Source organism: Oncorhynchus keta, chromosome 35, assembly GCF_023373465.1.
Source record: "Oncorhynchus keta strain PuntledgeMale-10-30-2019 chromosome 35, Oket_V2, whole genome shotgun sequence".
Classification (NCBI taxonomy): domain Eukaryota; kingdom Metazoa; phylum Chordata; class Actinopteri; order Salmoniformes; family Salmonidae; genus Oncorhynchus; species Oncorhynchus keta.
In genome coordinates this window covers 51,191,880-51,214,774 of record NC_068455.1, presented here as the reverse complement: position 1 = coordinate 51,214,774, position 22,895 = coordinate 51,191,880, and the positions used below count along the sequence as shown (strand labels likewise).

The window sequence follows — 22,895 nt, the reverse complement described above, 5'->3', positions numbered from 1 at the left end:
CAGCACCAAATGAACAGCTCCTCTTATGGACTGGAAAGTGCTGTTCCACTATGGGCTCTAGAGGGCGCAATTAATGCACTACATTGAGTTACAGTGGTTTGTCATAACCATGGCAAAGCTGGAATAAATATATGATTGCCTACACCTGGGTACCACCAGGTGTTTTTAATATCAGGTGTCCAATCATAACTAGATGAGCTTTTGTTGTTGTCTCATACCCATTCAATTATTTTAATATTCAGACAATTAGGCTACACACTTTCTCTTGACACTTGAACCCTTCATGCAATATGATATATTATAATTTTGTTAACCTGACATGTTACAACTCTTAATTACATCTACTATGTCAGCCTTATGACTGATTACCTAGGTCTTATGACATATGAGTAGTGTTGCCACCTCGGACCTCAGGGAAAAGTGATCTTAAAAGATCAGGCACACTAGGGATACAACAGCACTTCAGATATAGTGTGCACTAAGGAAGATATGATCTTTTAAATATGGTGTGCCTCATACTTTCCCAGAGATAAGTACAATATCATAACAGTTTCACTGCGTTTTTTACTGTGTCTGGGCGTCACAGGTTTATGTGCTCTCTGTCTGGTTGTGGCTGTAGCCTATAATGCACCATACTGTCACTGCCGAGACTAGTATAGTCAAAGATCATAGACCATCTTCTCACTCTCTTATTGATGATTCTGCCTTTAAGAAGTCTCTTACCGACCACTGCAACAATGTGTCTGCCACTACTTCAAGGGGCAATCTGGGATTCAGGAGTTTTCAAGAATCAATGGTTAAATCATTAATTTCAAAGAAGAAAAATGTATGTACCTTTTAAAATGTCCCTTTAAAAGGACTCATTGTATGTAGCAGTGGAGGCTGCTGAGGGGAGGACGGCTCATAATATGGATGAACGCATAAAAACATGTTTTTGATACCATTCCATTTACTCCATTCCAGCCATTGTTATTAGCCATTCTCCCTCAGCAGCCTCCACTGGTATTTAGGTATGTGCACATTAAAATATTGAAGCCAAGATAAAGACAAAATTAAAATTGTGGTGAACAGAGCTTTGTCACAATCTTACAATCTTGCTAATGAATCATTCGGACTTCAGGCTGGGCATTAATTTTTATTTTCAGAGCAGTGCACTGCTCAACCTGTGTGTGTGTGTGTGTGTGTGTGTGTGTGTGTGTGTGTGTGTGTGTGTGTGTGTGTGTGTGTGTGTGTGTGTGTGTGTGTGTGTGTGTGTGTGTGTGTGTGTGTGTGTGTGTGTGTGTGTGTGTGTGTGTGTGTGTGTGTGCGTGCCTGTGTGTGTGCGCATGTGGGTATGTGTTTGCATAATCTGCCATGGCTACTTTTCCTGATCAATTAAAAACACCCCCTTATCGCTCCGTCACTTCCCAGAAAAGGCTATGGCAATTAATCTTCTTCCCAATATCTATAGCCATTAGACGCTGTGTGTATGCGGGTATAGGTGTTGCTATGTGTGCATGTGTATGCAAGTTTTTACTCAATAAACCTATCTACAGTTTTTAGCTCCATATTATCTCCATAGACGATGCCTTGGGTGTCTTAAAGCATTGGTGGCGTGTATGCAAGCTCGAGGGTGGTTCCCCTTGGGATACAATGCATAAAGTGATCTATTCCTCCACATACACACTATATCTATATCCATTTAAACCTGGATTTCATTTTTTTTGTAGTTTAAACATGCTTTTTAGTTAGACTATTCAAGGTCTCGAACTTTCCTCTCTGTATATATATTTTCTCTTTCACTGTCACTTTCTCTGGTTTAGATTCTCTGTTCAATCCTCTCTTCATCTTTCCTCTGTCTCTCTCTCTGTCTATCTAGCCTTCACTTCCCTCTCATTCTCCCTCCATCCTTTCTTTTTCTCTTCCTCCTTCAGATCTGGCAATCATCGTCAATCATGTCAGAGGTTTAACTGTGAAATCTATAAAGCCAGTGAGAATGTTACAGCCTGGGCCATTTCAGGATCCAATCTTATTTAATATCTCTCTCTCTCGCTCTCTGGTGTGCACTAGGGCGTCCTTTTCTCCCACCTCTCCTGAAGCCTGGTGCTAAAGCCCAATACCAGTGAGACTCTTCTCAGGCGATTTTGGCACCTTGCTGCCACTTAACTGATCTACTGTTACTGAGGGACAGATTTTCTGAGCGTAAATGAACCTGTAGACCTATCTACCTGTATCTTTCCAGAGGTAATTAAAGCATAGATACAATGAGGACCAAGATACCTTGTTTTGGTGTTGTGATTTTATGACTAGCATTAGAGTTTAAAGTGTGCTAATTTCCCTGTTGTGTTATCATGAAAGGAAAAGGCACAGGTCTCGCTTTTCCAAAGAATTAATATTTCGGCCATGTTGACCTTTTATATGACAGCAAAACAAACTGCATACAATCAATTAGAAATTAGCATCAGATGCTGTTATGTGGCAAGTATATTTTGGCAGTGTGTATTTGTCACATGCTCCAAATACAACAAGTGTAAACCTTACTGTGAAATGCTTACTTACAAGCCCTTAAACAACAATGCAGTTCAAGTTGATAAACTTGAACTGCATTTAATAAAATATTTACTAAATAAACTAAATTAAAAAAATCCAATCAATTAAAAAGTAACAAGAAATGTAAATAACCATAATGAGGCTATATACACTGCTCAAAAAAAGCAGGGAACACTAAAATTACACATCCTAGATCTGAATGAATGAAATATTCTTATTAAATACTTTTTCTTTACATAGTTGAATGTGCTGACAACAAAATCACACAAATTATCAATGGAAATCAAATGTATCAACCCATGGAGGTCTGGATTTGGAGTCACACTCAAATGAAAGTTGAAAACCACACTACAGGCTGATCCAACTTTGATGTAATGTCCTTAAAACAAGTCAAAATGAGGCTCAGTAGTGTGTGTGGCCTACACGTGCCTGTATGACCTCCCTACACTGCCTGAGAATGCTCCTGATGAGGTGCCGGATGGTCTCCTGAGGGATCTCCTCCAAGACCTGGACTAAAGCATCCGCCAACTCCTGGACAGTCTGTGGTGCAACGTGGCTTTGGTGGATGGAGCGAGACATTACATTTACATTTACATTTAAGTCATTTAGCAGACGCTCTTATCCAGAGCGACTTACAAATTGGTGCATTCACCTTATGACATCCAGTGGAACAGCCACTTTACAATAGTGCATCTAAATCTTTTAAGGGGGGGGGGGTGAGAAGGATTACTTTATCCTATCCTAGGTATTCCTTAAAGAGGTGGGGTTTCAGGTGTCTCCGGAAGGTGGTGATTGACTCCGCTGTCCTGGCGTCGTGAGGGAGTTTGTTCCACCATTGGGGGCCAGAGCAGCGAACAGTTTTGACTGGGCTGAGCGGGAACTGTACTTCCTCAGTGGTAGGGAGGCGAGCAGGCCAGAGGTGGATGAACGCAGTGCCCTTGTTTGGGTGTAGGGCCTGATCAGAGCCTGGAGGTACTGAGGTGCCGTTCCCCTCACAGCTCCGTAGGCAAGCACCATGGTCTTGTAGCGGATGCGAGCTTCAACTGGAAGCCAGTGGAGAGAGCGGAGGAGCGGGGTGACGTGAGAGAACTTGGGAAGGTTGAACACCAGACGGGCAGCGGCGTTCTGGATGAGTTGTAGGGGTTTAATGGCACAGGCAGGAGCCCAGCCAACAGCGAGTTGCAGGAATCCAGACGGGAGATGACAAGTGCCTGGATTAGGACCTGCGCCGCTTCCTGTGTGAGGCAGGGTCGTACTCTGCGGATGTTGTAGAGCATGAACCTACAGGAACGGGCCACCGCCTTGATGTTAGTTGAGAACGACAGGGTGTTGTCCAGGATCACGCCAAGGTTCTTAGCGCTCTGGGAGGAGGACACAATGGAGTTGTCAACCGTGATGGCGAGATCATGGAACGGGCAGTCCTTCCCCCGGGAGGAAAAGCAGCTCCGTCTTGCCGAGGTTCAGCTTGAGGTGGTGATCCGTCATCCACACTGATATGTCTGCCAGACATGCAGAGATGTGATTCGCCACCTGGTCATCAGAAGGGTGAAAGGAGAAGATTAATTGTGTGTCGTCTGCATAGCAATGATAGGAGAGACCATGTGAGGTTATGACAGAGCCAAGTGACTTGGTGTATAGCGAGAATAGGAGAGGGCCTAGAACAGAGCCCTGGGGACACCAGTGGTGAGAGCGCGTGGTGAGGAGACAGATTCTTGCCACGCCACCTGGTAGGAGCGACCTGTCAGGTAGGACGCAATCCAAGCGTGGGCCGCGCCGGAGATGCCCAACTCGGAGAGGGTGGAGAGGAGGATCTGATGGTTCACAGTATCGAAGGCAGCCGATAGGTCTAGAAGGATGAGAGCAGAGGAGAGAGAGTTAGCTTTAGCAGTGCGGAGCGCCTCCGTGATACAGAGAAGAGCAGTCTCAGTTGAATGACTAGTCTTGAAACCTGACTGATTTGGATCGAGAAGGTCATTCTGAGAGAGATAGCGGGAGAGCTGGCCAAGGACGGCACGTTCAAGAGTTTTGGAGAGAAAAGAAAGAAGGGATACTGGTCTGTAGTTGTTGACATCGGAGGGATCGAGTGTAGGTTTTTTTTCAGAAGGGGGTGCAACTCTCGCTCTCTTGAAGACGGAAGGGACGTAGCCAGCGGTCAGGGATGAGTTGATGAGCGAGGTGAGGTAAGGGAGAAGGTCTCCGGAAATGGTCTGGAGAAGAGAGGAGGGGATAGGGTCAAGCGGGCAGGTTGTTGGGCGGCCGGCCGTCACAAGACGTGAGATTTCATCTGGAGAGAGAGGGGAGAAAGAGGTCAGAGCACAGGGTAGGGCAGTGTGAGCAGAACCAGCGGTGTCGTTTGACTTAGCAAACGAAGATCGGATGTCATCGACCTTCTTTTCAAAATGGTTGACGAAGTCATCTGCAGAGAGGGAGGAGGGGGGGGGGAGGAGGAGGAGGATTCAGGAGGGAGGAGAAGGTGGCAAAGAGCTTCCTAGGGTTAGAGGCAGATGCTTGGAATTTAGAGTGGTAGAAAGTGGCTTTAGCAGCAGAGACAGAGGAGGAAAATGTAGAGAGGAGGGAGTGAAAGGATGCCAGGTCCGCAGGGAGGCGAGTTTTCCTCCATTTCCGCCGGCTGCCCGGAGCCCTGTTCTGTGAGCTCGCAATGAGCCGTCGAGCCACGGAACGGGAGGGGAGGACCGAGCCGGCCTGGAGGATAGGGGACATAGAGAGTCAAAGGATGCAGAAAGGGAGGAGAGGAGGGTTGAGGAGGCAGAATCAGGAGATAGGTTGGAGAAGGTTTGAGCAGAGGGAAGAGATGATAGGATGGAAGAGGAGAGAGTAGCGGGGAGAGAGAGAGCGAAGGTTGGGACGGCGCGATACCATCCGAGTAGGGGCAGTGTGGGAAGTGTTGGATGAGAGCGAGAGGGAAAAGGATACAAGGTAGTGGTCGGAGACTTGGAGGGGAGTTGCAATGAGGTTAGTGGAAGAACAGCATCTAGTAAAGATGAGGTCGAGCGTATTGCCTGCCTTGTGAGTAGGGGGAAGGTGAGAGGGTGAGGTCAAAAGAGGAGAGGAGTGGAAAGAAGGAGGCAGAGAGGAATGAGTCAAAGGTAGACGTGGGGAGGTTAAAGTCGCCCAGAACTGTGAGAGGTGAGCCGTCCTCAGGAAAGGAGCTTATCAAGGCATCAAGCTCATTGATGAACTCTCCGAGGGGACCTGGAGGGCGATAAATGATAAGGATGTTAAGCTTGAAAGGGCTGGTAACTGTGACAGCATGGAATTCAAAGGAGGCGATAGACAGATGGGTAAGGGGAGAAAGAGAGAATGACCACTTGGGAGAGATGAGGATCCCGGTGCCACCACCCCGCTGACCAGAAGCTCTCGGGGTGTGCGAGAACACGTGGGCGGACGAAGAGAGAGCAGTAGGAGTAGCAGTGTTATCTGTGGTGATCCATGTTTCCGTCAGTGCCAAGAAGTCGAGGGACTGGAGGGAGGCATAGGCTGAGATGAACTCTACCGGAGACCTGGAACGAGATATTGGGTAATGAATTGTAAAAGATCTTGGATCCCCAGATTTTATAGAGTGGGGGATAACTTTGGCAATTACCTGTGGGGGGAAATGATACTGTATGTTGTACTTTAGGATACCTTTTCAGTTTTTGCTCAATTGCTTTAGTATTTAACTTGCTCATGATACTGTTGTGATTTGCTTTTTTTAAATAAAAAAATACACGTACAAGAGAAAGAGTGATGGTGTGTACATCATCAACCTGAAGAAGACATGGGCCGCTTTGTCATGTGTTTATGATTAGGTTAATATTTGCTATTTCTTACTGTTTGTCTGAATGTTGTATCTTCCACAGTTAACCTCATTACAAATCATTAAAATCCAGACAGAAAATATTTACACAAGAAGCAATCTAATATCACACACAGTCAAACCTCTCCGTCGTTCAGTTCGCCATTCTGCCATTCTGGGTCGTTCGCGCTGGGACCACCAGATTAGGGTGGCCGCGGCCACGCGGTGTGGAGCGTTTGTATGGTCTGTGCAGAGAGGAGAGAACAGGGATAGACAGACACATAGTTGACAGGCTACAGAAGAGGCTACGCTAATGCAAGGAGATTGGAATGACAAGTGGACTACACGTCTCGAATGTTCAGAAAGTTAAGCTTACGTAGCAAGAATCTTATTGACTAAAATGATTAAAATGATACAGTACTGCTGAAGTAGGCTAGCTGGCAGTGGCTGCGTTGTTGACTTTGTAGGCTAGCTGGCAGTGGCTGCGTTGTTGACACTACACTAATCAAGTCGTTCCGTTGAGTGTAATAGTTTCTACAGTGCTGCTATTCGGGGCTAGCTGGCTAGCAAGCAGTGTTGATTACGTTACGTTGCGTTAAAAGAACGACAATAGCTGGCTAGCTAACCTAGAAAATCGCTCTAGACTACACAATTATCTTTGATACACAGACGGCTATGTAGCTAGCTATGTAGCTAGCTACGATCAAACAAATCAAACCGTTGTGCTGTAATGAAATGAAATGAAAATGTGATACTACCTGTGGAGCGAAGCGGAATGCGAACGGGTTGTTGAGTGCGGAAGTTCTATTCAGTAGACGTTGGCTAGCTGTTGGCTAGCTAGCAGTGTCTCCTACGTTAAGGACGACAAATAGCTGGCTAGCTAACTTCGGTAAATTAAGATAATCACTCTAAGACTACACGCTCTAAACTACACAATTATCTTGGATACGAAGACAGCAAAGACAACTATGTAGCTAGCTAACACTACACTAATCAAGTCGTTCAGTTGAGTGTAATAGTTTCTACAGTGCTGCTATTCGGTAGACGGTGGACGTTTGCTAGCTGGCTAGCTGCTGGGCCAATAGCAGTGTAGACTACGTTAGGACGACGAAATACGAAGTTGCAATAGAAGTGCTGACTGTTTCACTTTGTTGTCCTCTTTCTTTTCCTTTTTCTTCTGTCCTTCTTTTGTCCTTATTTTGTCTTCCTTTCTTCTGTTAACTAGATATTTTTTGTTGTTATTCTTTGTAAGCTAGCTAGCTTCTTCCAGGAGAGTCCCTAGCAACTGCTTAGCAACAAGTAAACAATTCTGCTAGCAATTCAGCTAGCTAAGATAACTGTACAATTTTATGAAAAATAGTTACTTTTTCAAAAGCCTGTCTTTTTTGGTTTGTTCCTTGTTTTGTCTTCTATTGAGTCTTCTATTGAGTCTTGGGACATGATGTCCCAGATGTGCTCAATTGGATTCAGCTCTGGGGAATGGGCGGGCCAGTCCATAGCATCAATGCCTTTCTCTTGCAGGAACTGCTGACACACTCCAGCCACATGAGGTCTAGCATTGTCTTGCATTAGGAGGAACCTAGGGCCAACCGCAACCGCATATGGTCTCACAAGGGGTCTGAGGATCTCATCTTGGTACCTAATGGCAGTCAGGCTACCTCTGGCGAGCACATGGAGGGCTGTGCGGCCCCCCAAAGAAATGCCACCCCACACCATGACTGACCCACCGCCAAACCGTTCATGCTGGAGGCTGTTGCAGGCAGCAGGACGTTCTCCACGGCGTCTCCAGACTCTGTCACGTCTGTCACATGTGCTCAGTGTGAACCTGCTTTCATCTGTGAAGAGCACAGGGCGCCAGTGGCGAATTTGCCAATCTTGGTGTTCTCTGGCAAATGAAAAACGTCCTGCACGGTGTTGGGCTGTAAGCACAACCCCCACCTGTGGACGTCGGGCCCTCATAGCACCCTCATGGAGTCTGTTTCTGACCGTTTGAGCAGACACATGCACATTTGTGGCCTGCTGGCTCTGGCAGTGCTCCTCCTGCTCCTCCTTGCACAAAGGCGGAGGTAGCGGTCCTGCTGCTGGGTTGTTGCCCTCCTACAGCCTCCCCCACGTCTCCTGATGTACTGGCCTGTCTCCTGGTAGCGCCTCCATGCTCATGCTGACAGACACAGCAAACCTTCTTGCCACAGCTCTCATTGATGCCACTTGTGTGGGTTGTAGACTCCGTCTCATGCTACCACTAGAGTGAAAGCACCGCCAGTATTCAAAAGTGACCAAAACATCAGCCAGGAAGCATAGGAACTGAGAAGTGGTCTGTGGTCACCACCTGCAGAACCACTCCTTTATTGGGGGTGTCTTGCTAATTGCCTATAATTTCCACCTGTTGTCTATTCCATTTGCACAACAGCATGAGAAATGTATTGGCAATCAGTGTTGCTTCCTAAGTGGACAGTTTGATTTCACAGAAGTGTGATTGACTTGGAGTTACATTGTGTTGTTTAAGTGTTCCCTTAATTTTTGGGAGCAGTGTATATTGCCAGGTCGCAGTTGCAAATGAGAACTTGTTCTCAACTAGCCTACCTCGTTAAATAAAGGTGAAATTATTGTTTTGTTTTTTAAATACAGGGGGTACCGGTACTGAGTCTATGTCGGTACAAATTAGTCAAGGTAATTTATAAAGTGACTGTGCATAGATAAAACAGCGAGTAGCAGCAGTGTGAAAACAAAGGGGTGGGGGGTCAATCTAAGTCCGGGTGGCCATTTGATTAGTTGTTCAGAAGTCTTATGGCTTGGGGTAGATGCTATTAAGGAGCCTTTTGGTCCTAGACTTGGCGGTCCTGTAGCGCTTGCCGGGCGGTAGCAGAGAGAACAGTCTGGACTTGGGTGACTGGACAATTTTTTGGGCCTTCCTCTGAAATGCCTAGTATATAGTTCCTGGATGTCAGGAAGCTTGGCCCCAGTGATGTACTGGGCCGGACGCACTACCCTCTGTAGCGCCTTACGGTCAGATGTCGAGCAGTTGCCATACCAGGCAGTGATGCAACCGGTCAGAATGCTCTCAATGGTGCAGCTGTAGAATTCTTTGAGGATATGAGGACGTGTGGCAAATTTTTTAAGTCTCCTTAAAAAGTATTTCCCTCTTCACAACTGTCTTGGTGTGTTCGGACCATAAATAGTTTGTTGGTCATGAGGCCACCAAGGAACTTGAAACTCTCTACCCTATCCACTTCAGTCCCGTCAATGTTAATGGAAGCCTGTTTGGCCCTCCATTTTCTGTAGTCCACAATCAGCTCCTTCGTCTTGCTCATACTGAGAGAGAGGTTGTTATCCTGGCACTACACTACCAGGTCTCTAACCTCCTCCCTATAGGCTGTCTCATTTTTGTCGGTGATCAGGCCAACCACTGTTGTGTCACCAGCAAACTTAATTATGGTGTTGGAGTCATGCTTGGCCATGCAGTCGTGGGTGTCCAGGGCGTACAGGAGGGGACTAAGCATGCACCCCTGAGGGTCCCAAATGTTGAGGATCAGTGTGGCAGATGTGTTGTTGCCTACCCTTACCATCTGGGGCGGCCTGTCAGGAAGTCCAGGATCCAGTTGCATAGGGAGGTGTTTTTTCCCAGGGTCCTTAGCTGACCGATGAGCTTTGTGGGCATTATGTTGTTGATTGCTGAGCTGTAGCCAATTAACAGCATTCTCACATAGGTGTTCCTTTTTGTCCAGGTGGGAAAGGGCAGTGTGGAGTGATTGAGATTGCGTCATCTGTGGATCTGTTGGGCGGTATGCGAATTAGAGTGGGTCTGGGATGATGGTGTTGGTGGGAGCCATAACCAGCCTTTCAAAGCATTTCATAGCTACAGATGTGGTGGTCTGATCAAAACATGTAGCTTTTACAGAATGGGTCAGAGAAAGGTTGAACATGTTAGTGAAGACACTTGCCAGCGCATGCCCTGAGTACGCATCCCAGTAATCCATCTGGCCCTGTGGCCTTGTAAAAGTTAGCCTGTTAAATGTCTTGCTCACATCGGCTACGGGTAGCGTGATCACAGTTGTCTGAAACAACTGGTTCTCCCATGCATGGTTCAGTGTTGCTTGCCTCAAAGCGAGCACAGAAGGCATTTAGCTCATCTATAGTCTCACGTCAGATAACTTGAGTGTGCAGAACTATTCACCCACCCCCAAAGTCAATACTTTGTAGAGCCACCTTTTGCAGCAATTACAGCTGCAAGTCTCTTGGGGTATGTCTCTATAAATCTTATTTGGGATAGCCCCCTTTTTTTCAATTTTCACCTAAATGACATATCCAAATCTAACTGCCTGTAGCTCAGGCCTTGAAGCAAGTATATGCATATTATTGCTACCATTTGAAAGAAAACACTTTGAAGTTTGTGTAAATGGGAATGTAATGTAGGATAATATAACAATAGATCTGGTAGACCATCAATCAAATGGTCAGATCAATCAGATCAATCAAGCAACAGAAAGGTCACAAATCTAGCCATCACTCCGGTTGTAATTCTGATGGTGCCCACAAGATGGCAGCAGTGTATGTGCAAAGTAATAACTTGAAGTATGAGCAAACTACATGACAGTTAGTGTGAAGTCACCCAGGTACATTTGGGTAAATCGTGAAGGAGACGTTTACATTCACATTACATTTTTCTGCAAGAATATCGTCACATCTGTATACTTGGACTTTGATTTAGCTTTCCAAGTATTAGTGGCATATTATAAGTTCAACATTTGCAAAACACCCAGTTTTCATAACTTCATAACTTTCCATAGTCTTATAATTGTTGTCAAAAAGGAAAAGGCTTGCTGTCGCACAAGGTTAGCAGCAACATTTTACTGTAAATTGGATAGTGCAGTTATTTTACCAGAAATGTAAGCTTTTAGCCGATATAAGACACTTATATGTACCGACATTTGTTGTTTCTCTAAAATCTTCGATCATGACACACAGCGCTGCATGAATTACAACTGCTCCAGATCTGTCAAGTAGGATGGGTTGCGCTGGTGTACAGGAATCTTTAAATCATGCCACAGATTCTCAATTGGATTGAGGTCTGGGCTTTGACTAGGCCAGTCCAAGATATTTAAATGTTTTGCCTTAAACCACTTGAGTGTTGCTTTAGCAGTATGCTTAGAGTCATTGTCCTGCTGGAAGGTAAACCTCCGTTCCAGTCTCAAATCTCTGGAAATTCCCTCAAGAATTTCCCTGTATTTAGCGCCATCCATCATTCCTTCAATTCTGACCAGTTTCCAATATCTTTTTTTCTGGCCACTCGTAAAACCCAGCTTTGTAGAGTGTATGGCTTAAAGTGGTCCTAAGGACAAATACTCCCATTTCCGCTGTTGAGCTTTGTAGCTCCATCAGGGTTATCTTTGATCTCTATGTTGCCTCTCTGATTAATGCCCTCCTTGCCTGGTTCGTGAGTTTTGGTGGGCGGCCCTCTCTTGGCCGATTTGTTGCGGTGCCATGTTCTTTCAATTTTCCAATAATGGATTTAATGGTGCTCTGTGGGATATTCAATTTTGAAATATTTTTTATAACCCAACCTTGATCTGTACTTATCCACAACTTTGTCCCTGACCTGTTTGGAGAGCTCCTTGGTCTTCATGGTGCCACTTGCTTATTGTGTTACAGACTCTGGGGCCTTTCAGAACAGGTATATATATATACACTGAGATCATGTAACAGTTTATTTGACACAGATTGCACACAGGTGGACTTTATTTACCTAATTATGTGACTTCTGAAGTTAATTGGTTTGCACCAAATCTTATTTAGGGGCTTCGTTGCAAAGGGGGTAAATACATATGAACACAACACTTTTCCAATTGATTCTTTTAATTTTTTTATTTCACTTCACCAATTTGCGCTATTTCATGTATGTCCATTACATGAAATCCAAATAAAAATCTATTTAAATTACTGGTTGTAAATGCAACAATATAGAAAGAACGCCAAGGGAGATGAATACTTTTGCAAGACACAATCAAAAGTAAATGTTATTGGTCTATACTTAAGTACCCAAAGTCAAAGTGTATATAATTTCACATTCCTTATACTAAGCAAATCAGACAACATGATAATTTATTATTTAAGGTTAGCTAGGGGCACACTCAAATACCTAGATATAATTTACAAACGAAACATTTGTGTTTAGTGAGTCCACCAGATCAGAGACAGTAGGGATGACCATGTGTGTGAATATGACAATTTTCCTGTCTTGCACTTTCGAAATGTAAAACGTACTTCTGGGTGTCAGGGGAAATGTATGGAGTAAAAAGTACATTCATTAAAAGTAAAAGTTGACAAAAATATAAATAGTAATTTAATGTACAGATAGCCCAAAAAACTACTTAAGTAGTACTTTAAAGTATTTATACTTAAAGTATAAATACTGCTCAGGACATATTGCAACACATGGTGACACGTACAGCATATTGCCCGTCGCATGTTTCTTTCACTCCTTTGTAGCAGTACATTTACTATGCTGTACATTCACTATATGTGATGCTACCCTATAGAATGTGCCAGTGTGAATGACAGTGTCCCATGACTAATATTCTTTGCTGAAACATTGGGTTTATGAACTGGGCCACTGGCTAAGAATGTTTAAAATGTAAAAATAAATAAACACTCAAGGATATGCTGTACACTGAGTTCTGAATGTTTTTCAGCACTGTTTGGCATTATACCCTCACAAACACTTCCATGCAGCAAAGCTTTCTGCTTAGTTGACAATGTCCTGTATGGTTTTCAACATGTGTCTTACACAGTATTCTTGCATTTTACCTTTATTTAACCTCAAATTGGTCAAATTGTTGTGTGTGCTACTTTAGCCCTGGTTATCCTGAAAAGAAAATGGTAAAATGCTTAATTGTGAGGCTAAATGTACAGGCTGGACATGCAAATAAATGAAAATCTTGGGATCTCGGGACTGCTAGGATTAACTAACTGACACTAATACACTGTACATGGCTGTAGACAGACAGACTTCTCACATACAGACTGTGTGCTGTGATTGTCACGGATCCCGCCGGTATTGATGCTCATTCTGTTCACCAGTTCCGGAAGTCTACGTCACTGGCTTTCTAGGCTTCACAGATCCACCGGATTCATTATCATCAACCACGGACTGTCTTGTCTGATTACACACACACACACACACACACACACACACCTGGTTCCCATTTCACCTGATACATGTGCCCTCTGTTCCCTCTGTCTTTGTCGGTTATTGTTCCCATGTCCATATATGGGACGATACCCATAATACACACACATATATATATGTATTATGTATTATGGGTATCGTCCCATGTTGTTCAATGAGGTTTACCCTCTTTTGTTTGGGTATAGCCCAGTGTTTTTTAATACGTGTTTGTTTTGGGTGTATTAAAAACCCTTATTGTGTATTCCTGCGCCTGTCTTTAAAAAATCCTTTATACCAGCGTGACAGGGATGTCGTTGTTATTGACCATGGCCTCATTGTCACATTGCTGTCGGCCATGCTGAGAGACTTGGTTTATCGGACACATCCTCTCTCTCATATGGATGATAGGCCATGGGCTCGGGTGGTTGATGTCCTTGCTGATCTTTTTGGCCTTCCTGTGACATCGGGTGCTGTAGGTGTCCTGGAGGACAGGTAGTTTTCCTCCAGTGATGTGTTGAGCAGACTGCACCACCCTCTGGAGCCCTGCGGTTGTAGGCAGTGCAGGCAGTGATACAGGCAGCCCGACAGGATGCTTATTAGGGGCCAAGCCAAATTAGGGGCCAAGCCAAATTTCTTCAGCCCCCTTCACCACACTGTCTGTGTGGGTGGACCATTTCAGATCATCAGTGACGTGTACGCCGACGAACTTGAAGCTTTCCACCTTCTCCACTGCGGTCGTGTCGATGTGGATAGGAGGGTGCTCCCTCTGCTGTTTCCTGAAATCCATGATCAGCTCCTTTGTTTTGTTGTCGTTGAGTGAGAGGTTATTTTTCTGGCACCACTCTCCCAGGGCCCTCACCTCCTCCTTTTAGGCTGTCATTGTTGATAATCAGGCCTACTACTGTTGTGCCATCTACAAACATGATGATTGAGTCGGAGGCGTGCGTGGCCATGTGGTCATGGGTGAACAGGGAGTACATTAGGGGGCTGAGCACACAACCTTGTGGGAACTCTGTGTTGAGGATCAGCGAAGTAGAGGTGTTGTTTCCTACCTTCACCACCTGGGGGCGGCCAGTCAGGAAGTCCAGGACCCAGCTGCACAGGGCGGGGTACAGACCCAGGTCCCCGAGCTTAATGATGAGCTTGGAGGGGGGGTACTATGATGTTGAATGCTGAGCTATATTCAATGACCAGCATTCCTACATAGGTATTCATCTTGTCCAGATGGGTGCAGTGTGATGGCGATTGCATCGTCAGTGGATCTATTGAGGCGGTAAGCAAATTGAAGTGGGTCTAGGGTGTCAGGTAAGATAGACATGATTTGATTCTAAACTAGCTTCTCAAAGCACTTTATGATGACAGAAGTGAGTGCTATGGGGTGATAGTCAAATAGTTCAGCTACCTTCAGTTCAGTTACCAGTTAGCTTTCTTTGGTACCGGAACAATGGTGGATATTTTGAAGCAAGTGGGGACAGCAGACTGGGATGGGGAGAGATTGAATTCTGTAAACACTCCAGCCAGCTGGTCTGCTTATGCTCTGACGACGTGGCTAGGGATGCCTTCTGGGCAGGCAGCCTTGAGAGGGTTAACATGCTTAAATGTCTTATTCACGTTGGCCACGGAGAAAGAGAGCCCACAGTCCTCGGTAGCGGGCCGTGTCGGTGGCACTGTGTTATCCTCAAAGCAGGCGAAGAAGGTGTTTAGGTTGTCCGGAAGCAAGACGTCTGTGTCCGCGATGTGGCTAGTTTTCCCTTTGTAGTCCGTAGACCCTGCCACCCTGTCTAAGCCGTTAAATTGCAACTCCACTTTGTCTCTGTACTGAAGTTTGACCTGTTTGATTGCCTTACAGAGGGATTAACTACACTATTTGTATTTGGCCATATTCCCAGTCACCTTGACATGGTTAAATGCGGTGGTTCGCGCTTTCAAGTTTTGCACAAATGCTGCCATCTATCCACGGTTTCTGGTTTGAGTAGGTTTTAATAGTCACAGTGGGAACAACATCTCCTATATGTTTCCTGATGAACTCAGTCACCATATCCGTGTATTCGTCAATGTTATTCTCAGAGGCTACCCAGAAGATATACAATTCCGTGTGATCAAAACAAGCATGGATTCCAATTGGTCAGTCCAGCATTGAATAGACCTTAGCACGGGTACTTCCTGTTTGAGAGCCTGCCTATAGGAAGGGAGGAGCAAAATGGAGTCGTGATCAGATTTGCAGAAGGGAGGGCGGGGGAGGGCCTTGTAGCCATTTAGAAAAGTTGAGTAGCAGTGGTCTAATGTTTTCCCTGCACGAGTACTACAGTCTATGTTGGTAGAACTTCGGTACCATTTCCTCAGATTTGCATTGTTAAAATTCCCAGCTACAATAAATTAGGCCTCAGGATATGTGGTTTCCAGTTTGCATAAAGTCCAGTGTAGTTCTTTGAGGGCCGTCGTGTCATCGGCTTGAGGGGGAATATACATGGCTGTGAGTATAACCGAAAAAATTCTCTTGGGAGGTAATACGTCGGCATTTGCTTTGTTAGGTATTCTAGGTTGGGTGAACAAAAGGACTTCAGTATGTTATCACAATCATACCTTGAGTAGTTAATCATGAAACAAACACCCCCTCCTTTCTTCTTGCCGGAGAGTTCATTATTCCTGTCTGCACAATGTACTGAGAACCCAGCTGGCTGAATGGATGGGGACAGTATATCCCAAGAGAGCCATGTTTCCGTGAAACAGAGTATGTTACAATCCCTGATATCTCTCTGGAAGGAGATCCTTGCCCTGAGCTCATCTACATTATTATCCAGAGACTGAACATTAGCGACTAATATGCTTGGAAGTGGTGGATGGTGTGCACGCCTCCTGAGTCGGACTAGAAGTTCACTCCGAATACCTCTTCTCTGCCGGCAGTGTTTTGGAGTAGCCTCTGGAATAAGTTCAATTTCCCTGGGGGGTAAGAACAAAGAATCCAATTCGGGAAAGTCGTATTGCTGGTCGCAATGCTGGTGAATTACGACCACTCTGATATCCAAAAGTTCTTTCCGGCTGTATGTAATAACACAAAACATTTTCTGTTTACCATACAGTTACCATACAGTTCAGCTGGGCCAAGCAAGGAAGAGATGAATAACAAGAAAAGAAGCCTGTGTCATCCAAATACAAACAAAATGATCTAACCGTAGAAATTGTGCCCTAGTTTTGTAGCATGACACAGTCTTGAGTGGGGGACACATTTGAGTGTGACACATTTATTTTGATGATATGTTCCATCGTCAAAGGGACTGTGGCTCTCCTGGGCATGTTCTGTTTTTAACTGTCTGTCCATCAGACCGATCCCCCTGGAGTTGTGGGGGATGGTCCCTGTCCTCTCCAATTATTGTAACCCAAGGGAGGGCAGTGGAAAGGAGAGAAAGCCCAAAGGAAGGAGGAAAGGAATTAAAGTAGGACAGAACAATGACCCATAGGCCCTCACTAGTCTGAGACACCCCACAGACCCTAACTATGCCATGACATGGAATATCCTATAACAACCCCATTAACCTAATCTGTTAACACTGCCATTGTCGACCCTTCTCAAATTATGCCCTCCATTATAACATAATAATAGCCTTTTAGAAGACGCTTCTATCCAATACAACTTACAGTCATGCATTTATTTTAAATGGATGGTCCCAGGAATATAACCCACTTCCTGGCGTTGCAAGCACCATGCTCTACCAACTAAGCTAAAGAGGACCATGTTGCTCATATTTGGAAGTCTGTTATAATGGTATCAATGAATCTTTATACAAATCAATGTGTTCACTTTGTCATTTTGTTTCCAGACACAGAAGCAGAGAGGAATGCACTGAAAGAGCATGTATATCCCAAACTACGAGACTTCTGCAGAGAGAACTATGGGATTGAGTTCCAGGTAATACAACATTTACAATATTTCTATTTTGCAGTATTTCAGTGCAAGAAAGTTGTTTTTAACATATCCCCCAAAGGTTTCCATTATTGATCAAAGAGGTTTCAAATTATTTCAAATACAACGAACAGTGAAATGCTTACTTGCGGGCCTTTCCCAACAATGCAGAGAGAAAGAAAATAGAGAAATATCAGAAAAGTAAAACAGATAATAATAATAAAAGTAATAATAAATACACAATGAGTAACGATAACTTGGCTATATAGAGTCAATTTGAAGGGGTAGCTTTGCACATATAACTTGGAATAAAGTGACAGATAATAACAGTAAGCAGCAGAGTAAATAACGAGTCAAAACAAGTTAGTGCAAAAAGGGTCGATGTAGATAGTTAAATAGTTCACCAGTTAATCTGGTTCAGGTTATTAATCAACCTACCTGTGTTTACAAACACTACATGAACAAGATCATCCACATGTATTGATAAAATATTTACAAATACTAAACTCAGCAAAAATTGAATCGTCTATTTTTCAGTACCCTGTATTTCAAAGATAATTCGTAAAAATCTAAATAACTTCACAGATCTTCATTGTAAAGGGTTTAAACACTGTTTCCCATGCTTGTTCAATGAACCATAAACAATTAATGAACATGCACCTGTGGAACGGTCGTTATTAAGACACTAACAGCTTACAGACGATAGGCAATGAAGGTCACAGTTATGAAAACTTAGAGGCCTCTGTAGTGTCCTTTCTGACTCTGAAAAACACCTAAAGAAAGATGCCCAGGGTCCCTGCTCATTTGTGTGAATGTGCCTTAGGCATGCTGCAAGGAGGCATGAGGACTGCAGATGTGGCCATGGCAAAAAAATTGCAATGTCCATACTGTGAGACGCCTAAGACAGCGCTACAGGGAGACAGGACAGACAACTGATCGTCCTCGCAGTGGCAGACCACATGTAACACCTGCACAGGATCGGTACATCCAAACATCACGCCTGTAGGACAGGTACAGGATGGCCACAACAACTGCCCGAGTTACACCAGGAACACACAATGCCTCCATCAGTTTTTAGACTGTCCGCAAAAGGATGAGAGAGGCTGGACTGAGGGCTTGTAGGCCTGTTGTAAGGCAGTTCCTCACCGGCAACAACGTCACCTATGGCCACAAACCCACCGTTGCTGGACCAGACAGGACTGGCAAAAAGTGCTCTTCACTGACAAGTCGTGGGTTTTGTCTCACCAGGGGTGGTGGTCAGATTCACGTTTATCGTCGAAGGAATGAGCGTTACACCAAGGCCTGTACTCTGGAGCGAGATCGATTTGGAGGTGGAGTGTCCGTCACGGTCTGAGGCGGTGTGTCACAGCATCATCGGACTGAACTTGTTGTCATTGCAGGTAATCTCAACGCTGTGCATTACAGGGAAGACGTCCTCCTCTCTCATGTGGTACCCTTCCTGCAGGCTCATCCTGACATGATAATGCCACCAGCCATACTGCTCGTTATGTGTGTGATTTCCTGAAAGACAGGAATATCAGAGTTCTGCCATGACCAGGGAAGAGGACGGATCTCAATCTCATTGAGTACGCCTGGGACCTGTTGGATCGGAGGGTGAGGGCTAGAGCCATTCCCCCCAGAAATGTCGGGGAACTTGCAGGTGCCTTGGTGGAATAGTGGGGTAACATCTCACAGCAAGAACTGGTAAATCTGGTGCAGTCCATGAGGAGGAGAAGCACTGCAGTACTTAATGCAGCTAGTGTCCACACCAGATACTGACTGTTACTTTTGATTTAGACTCCGCCCCTTTGTTCAGGGACACATTATTCAATTCCTGTTAGTCACATTTCTGTGGAACTTGTTCAGTTTATGTCTCAGTTGTTGAATCTTGATATGTTTATACAAATATTTGCACATGTTAGGTTGGCTGAAAATAAACGCAGTTGCCAATGAGAGGAAGTTTATTTTTTTGCTGAGTTTATATAACTTTCTTCTAAAGCTGTATCCATTGGATGTAGTGATCACAATATAGTGGCTATATCCAGGAAAGTTCCAATAGCTGGGCCTAAAATAGTGTATAAGAGATCATACAAACTATTTTGGTGTGACTCTTATGTGGATGATGCTAAAAAATATTTGTTGGTCGGATGTGATTAATATGGAGCATCCAGATGCTGTACTTGATACATTTATGAAATTGCTGTTCGAACTGTTAAGGCTCCTTGGATTGATGAGGAATTAAAAAACTGTGTGTCCATGTATGCTGATGATTCAACCATATTCACCTCAGCAACCACAGATAATGAAGTCACTGAAAAGCTTAACAAAGAGTTGCAGTCTGTTTTGAAATGGGTGGGCAGTAATAAACTGGTCCTGGACATCTGTAAAACTAAGAGCATTGTATTTGGTATGAATCATTCTCTAAATTCTAAACCTCAGCTGAATCTGGTAAAGGCATGGTGTGGCTGTTGAACAAGTTGAGGAGACTAAATTACTTGGTGTTACCTTAGATCTTAAACTGTCATGATCAAAACATATAGATTCAATGGTTGTAAAGATGGGGAGAGGTCTGTCTGTAATAAAGAGTTACTCTGCTTTTTTGACACCACACTCCAAAAAGCAAGTCCTGCAGGCTCCAGTTTGATCTTATCTTGATTATTGTCCAGTCATATGGTCAAGTGCTGCAAAGAAATACCTAGTTAAGCTGCAGCTGCTCCAGAACGGAGTGGCACATCTTGCTCTTCATTGTAATCAGAGGGCTGATTTTAATATTATTCCTACGTCTCTCTTGGCTAAGAGTTGAGGAAAGACTGACTGTGTCACTTCTTGTTTTTATAAGAAACAATGTTGGAAATTCCTAATTGTTTGCATAGTCAACTTATACACAGCACTGACAGAAGTACTCATCCCAACAGACATGCCACCGGGGGTCTTTTCACAGTCCCCAGGTCCAGAAGAAATTCAAGGAAACGTACAGTATTATACATGCTTCTACACCTGCATTGCTTGCCGTTTGTGGTTTTAGGCTGGGTTTCTGTACAGCACTTTTGAGATATCACCTGATGTAAGAAGGGCTTTATAAATACATTTGATTTGATATACAGAGGCATGCATGAGAGAGTGCATGGAACTCCCTCTCCTCCACGTGACCTACATTTTGTGTGTATGTACTTACGTGTGTGTAACTGATATGCACATACAGTACATGTTCATGTTTTTAAATGTATGTAAATTGTAAAGTCTTTTCTCTGCAATGTATTTTTCGTTATATGTCAGACCCCAGTAAGACTAGCTGTCGCCATTGGCATCGGCTAATGGGAATTTTAATAAATCAAAAACCAAATAACTTAAAGCACTGAAGCGAGAGAGCGAGAGAGAGAAGAAAAATAAGTGGTGGTAGTTACTCAAGACTGGAAGTATCTCAATCCCTCCATCTGTTCCACGAATTGTTTTGTAAATTAGACTAACAAAAAGCTTCACAACAATGTTGCTAATACTCCATGAGAGCTCCAAGGTTGTTGTCCTGTTGGAAGGTGAACCTTCATCCCCCGCCTGAGGTGGTGGGCACTCTGGAGCAGGTTTTCATCAAGGATCTCTCTGTACTTTGCTGCGTTCATCTTTCCCTCGATCCTGAATATTCTCCCAGTCCCTGCCGCTGAAAAACATCAGCTAAGCATGATGCTGCCACCATCATGCTTCACCATGAGGATGGTGCCAGGTTTCCTCCAGACTTGCCACTTGGCATTCAGGCCAAAAGTTCAATCTTGGTTTCATCAGACCAGAGAATCATGGTCTGAGAGTCTTTTGTGCCTTTTACTGAGTGGTTTCTGCTTGACCACTCAACCTTAAAGGACTGATTGGAGGAGTGCTGCAGAAATGGTTGTCCTTCTGGAAGATTCTTCCATAGGGTTCTTGGTCACCTCGCTGACTAAGGCCCTTCTCCCCTGATTGCTCAGCTTTGCCGGGCAGCCAGCTCTAGAAAGAGTCTTGGTGGTTCCACACTTCTTCCAATTAAGAATGATGGAGGCCACTGTGTTCTTGGGGACCTTCAATGCAGCAGAAATATTTTGGTACCCTTCCACAGCCTTGACACAATCCTGTCCCGGAGCTGTACGGACAATTCCTTCAACCTCATGGCTTGGTTTTTGTTCTGACATGCACTGTCAACTGTGGGACCTTACATAGACAGGTATGTGCCTTTCCAAATCATGTCCAATCAATTGCATTTACCACAGGTGGCCTCCAATCAAGTTGTAGAAACGCCTCCGCCTCAAGGATGATTAATGGGAATGGAAGCAGGATGCACCTGTGCTCAATTTCGAGTCTCATAGGGTCTGCATACATGTATATAAGGTATTTTAGTTTTTTTTTAAATACATTTGCAAAAAAAATATTAAACCTGTTTTCGCTTTGTCATTATCGGGTATTGTGTGTAGTAGATTGCTTTTTATATTATCAATTTTAGAAAAAAAGGTTTGTACAAAATGTGGAACAAGTCAAGAGGTCTGAGTACTTTCAGATGGCACTGTATAGAAACATATCAATTATGTAGTAAAATAGACAAATCATGCACAAAGTAGCCTACACAATCGCAAAGCACGTGAAATATATCCACATGCCCGCCACAGACAGCCTAGTTTCAGCAGAATATCATCTACAAGCAGCAAGAGTGTTCAGCTCTCAACTGGAAAGACATTGGTAGCTGGTAGGGTAGGAAAGATGTTTCAACAACCAGTAAATGCTAACTAAGGAAACAATGGGTATGCAAACATGTATTGAAACAAGTATTGTCGGTAGGGTAGGTTATTTGTGATTCGCAATTGTCATCATGCGCTGATAGGCCCATCCAATCAGATTGATGTGGTTTAAGCATTGTTGTGGACATAGACAATCACTTTTGTCTTTTTTTGTATAAAAAAAGTGAGGAGAGACACATGAAACGAGGGGTTAATACGATAGTAAGGGGGAGCAGTAACCATAAACACACCTCGTTTATTCTCCTCAGGACTTTAAATGGCCCCACAAACCGCGTGCCCAGCTTCTGGCAGGGCAGGCGGAGGGGCAGGTTTGGGGTCAAGAGCCAGACCCTGTCCCACTGTCCGAACACGGGGGCCTCACTACGGTGGCGGTCAGCGCTCACCTTCTGTCGCCCACTGGCCCGTTTCAGGCATTCCTGGACGGCTCTCCAGGTCTCCTTTGAGCGCGCACCCAATCCTCCACCGCAGGAGCTTCGGTCTGACGCTGATGCTACGGGACCAGGACCAGCTGATTGCCCAACACGCACTGAAATGGCGACAAGTCCGTGGAGGAGTGGGGAAGTGAATTCTGGGCCATGTCGGCCCATGAGACGAACCTTGCCCACTCTCCGGGCCGGTCCTGGCAATATGGCAGCAGAAACCTGCCCACATCCTGGTTCACTCTCTCCACCTGCCCATTACTCTCGTGGTGAAAACCAGAGGTCAGGCAGATCGAGACCCCCAGACGCTCCATGAATGCCCTCCAAA

General features: G+C 44.6%; 1 protein-coding gene across 1 annotated transcript in view; it reads left to right on the top strand.

Moving 5' to 3' along the window:
- Positions 1-22,895, top strand: part of LOC118368618 (NACHT and WD repeat domain-containing protein 2) — a 90,826-nt gene that overhangs the window by 4,716 nt on the left and 63,215 nt on the right. Inside the window, exon 3 of the mRNA XM_035752880.2 lies at positions 17,309-17,397. Within this exon, the coding sequence (XP_035608773.1) occupies positions 17,309-17,397 (89 nt within the window). The remainder of the gene's footprint in view (positions 1-17,308; positions 17,398-22,895) is intronic.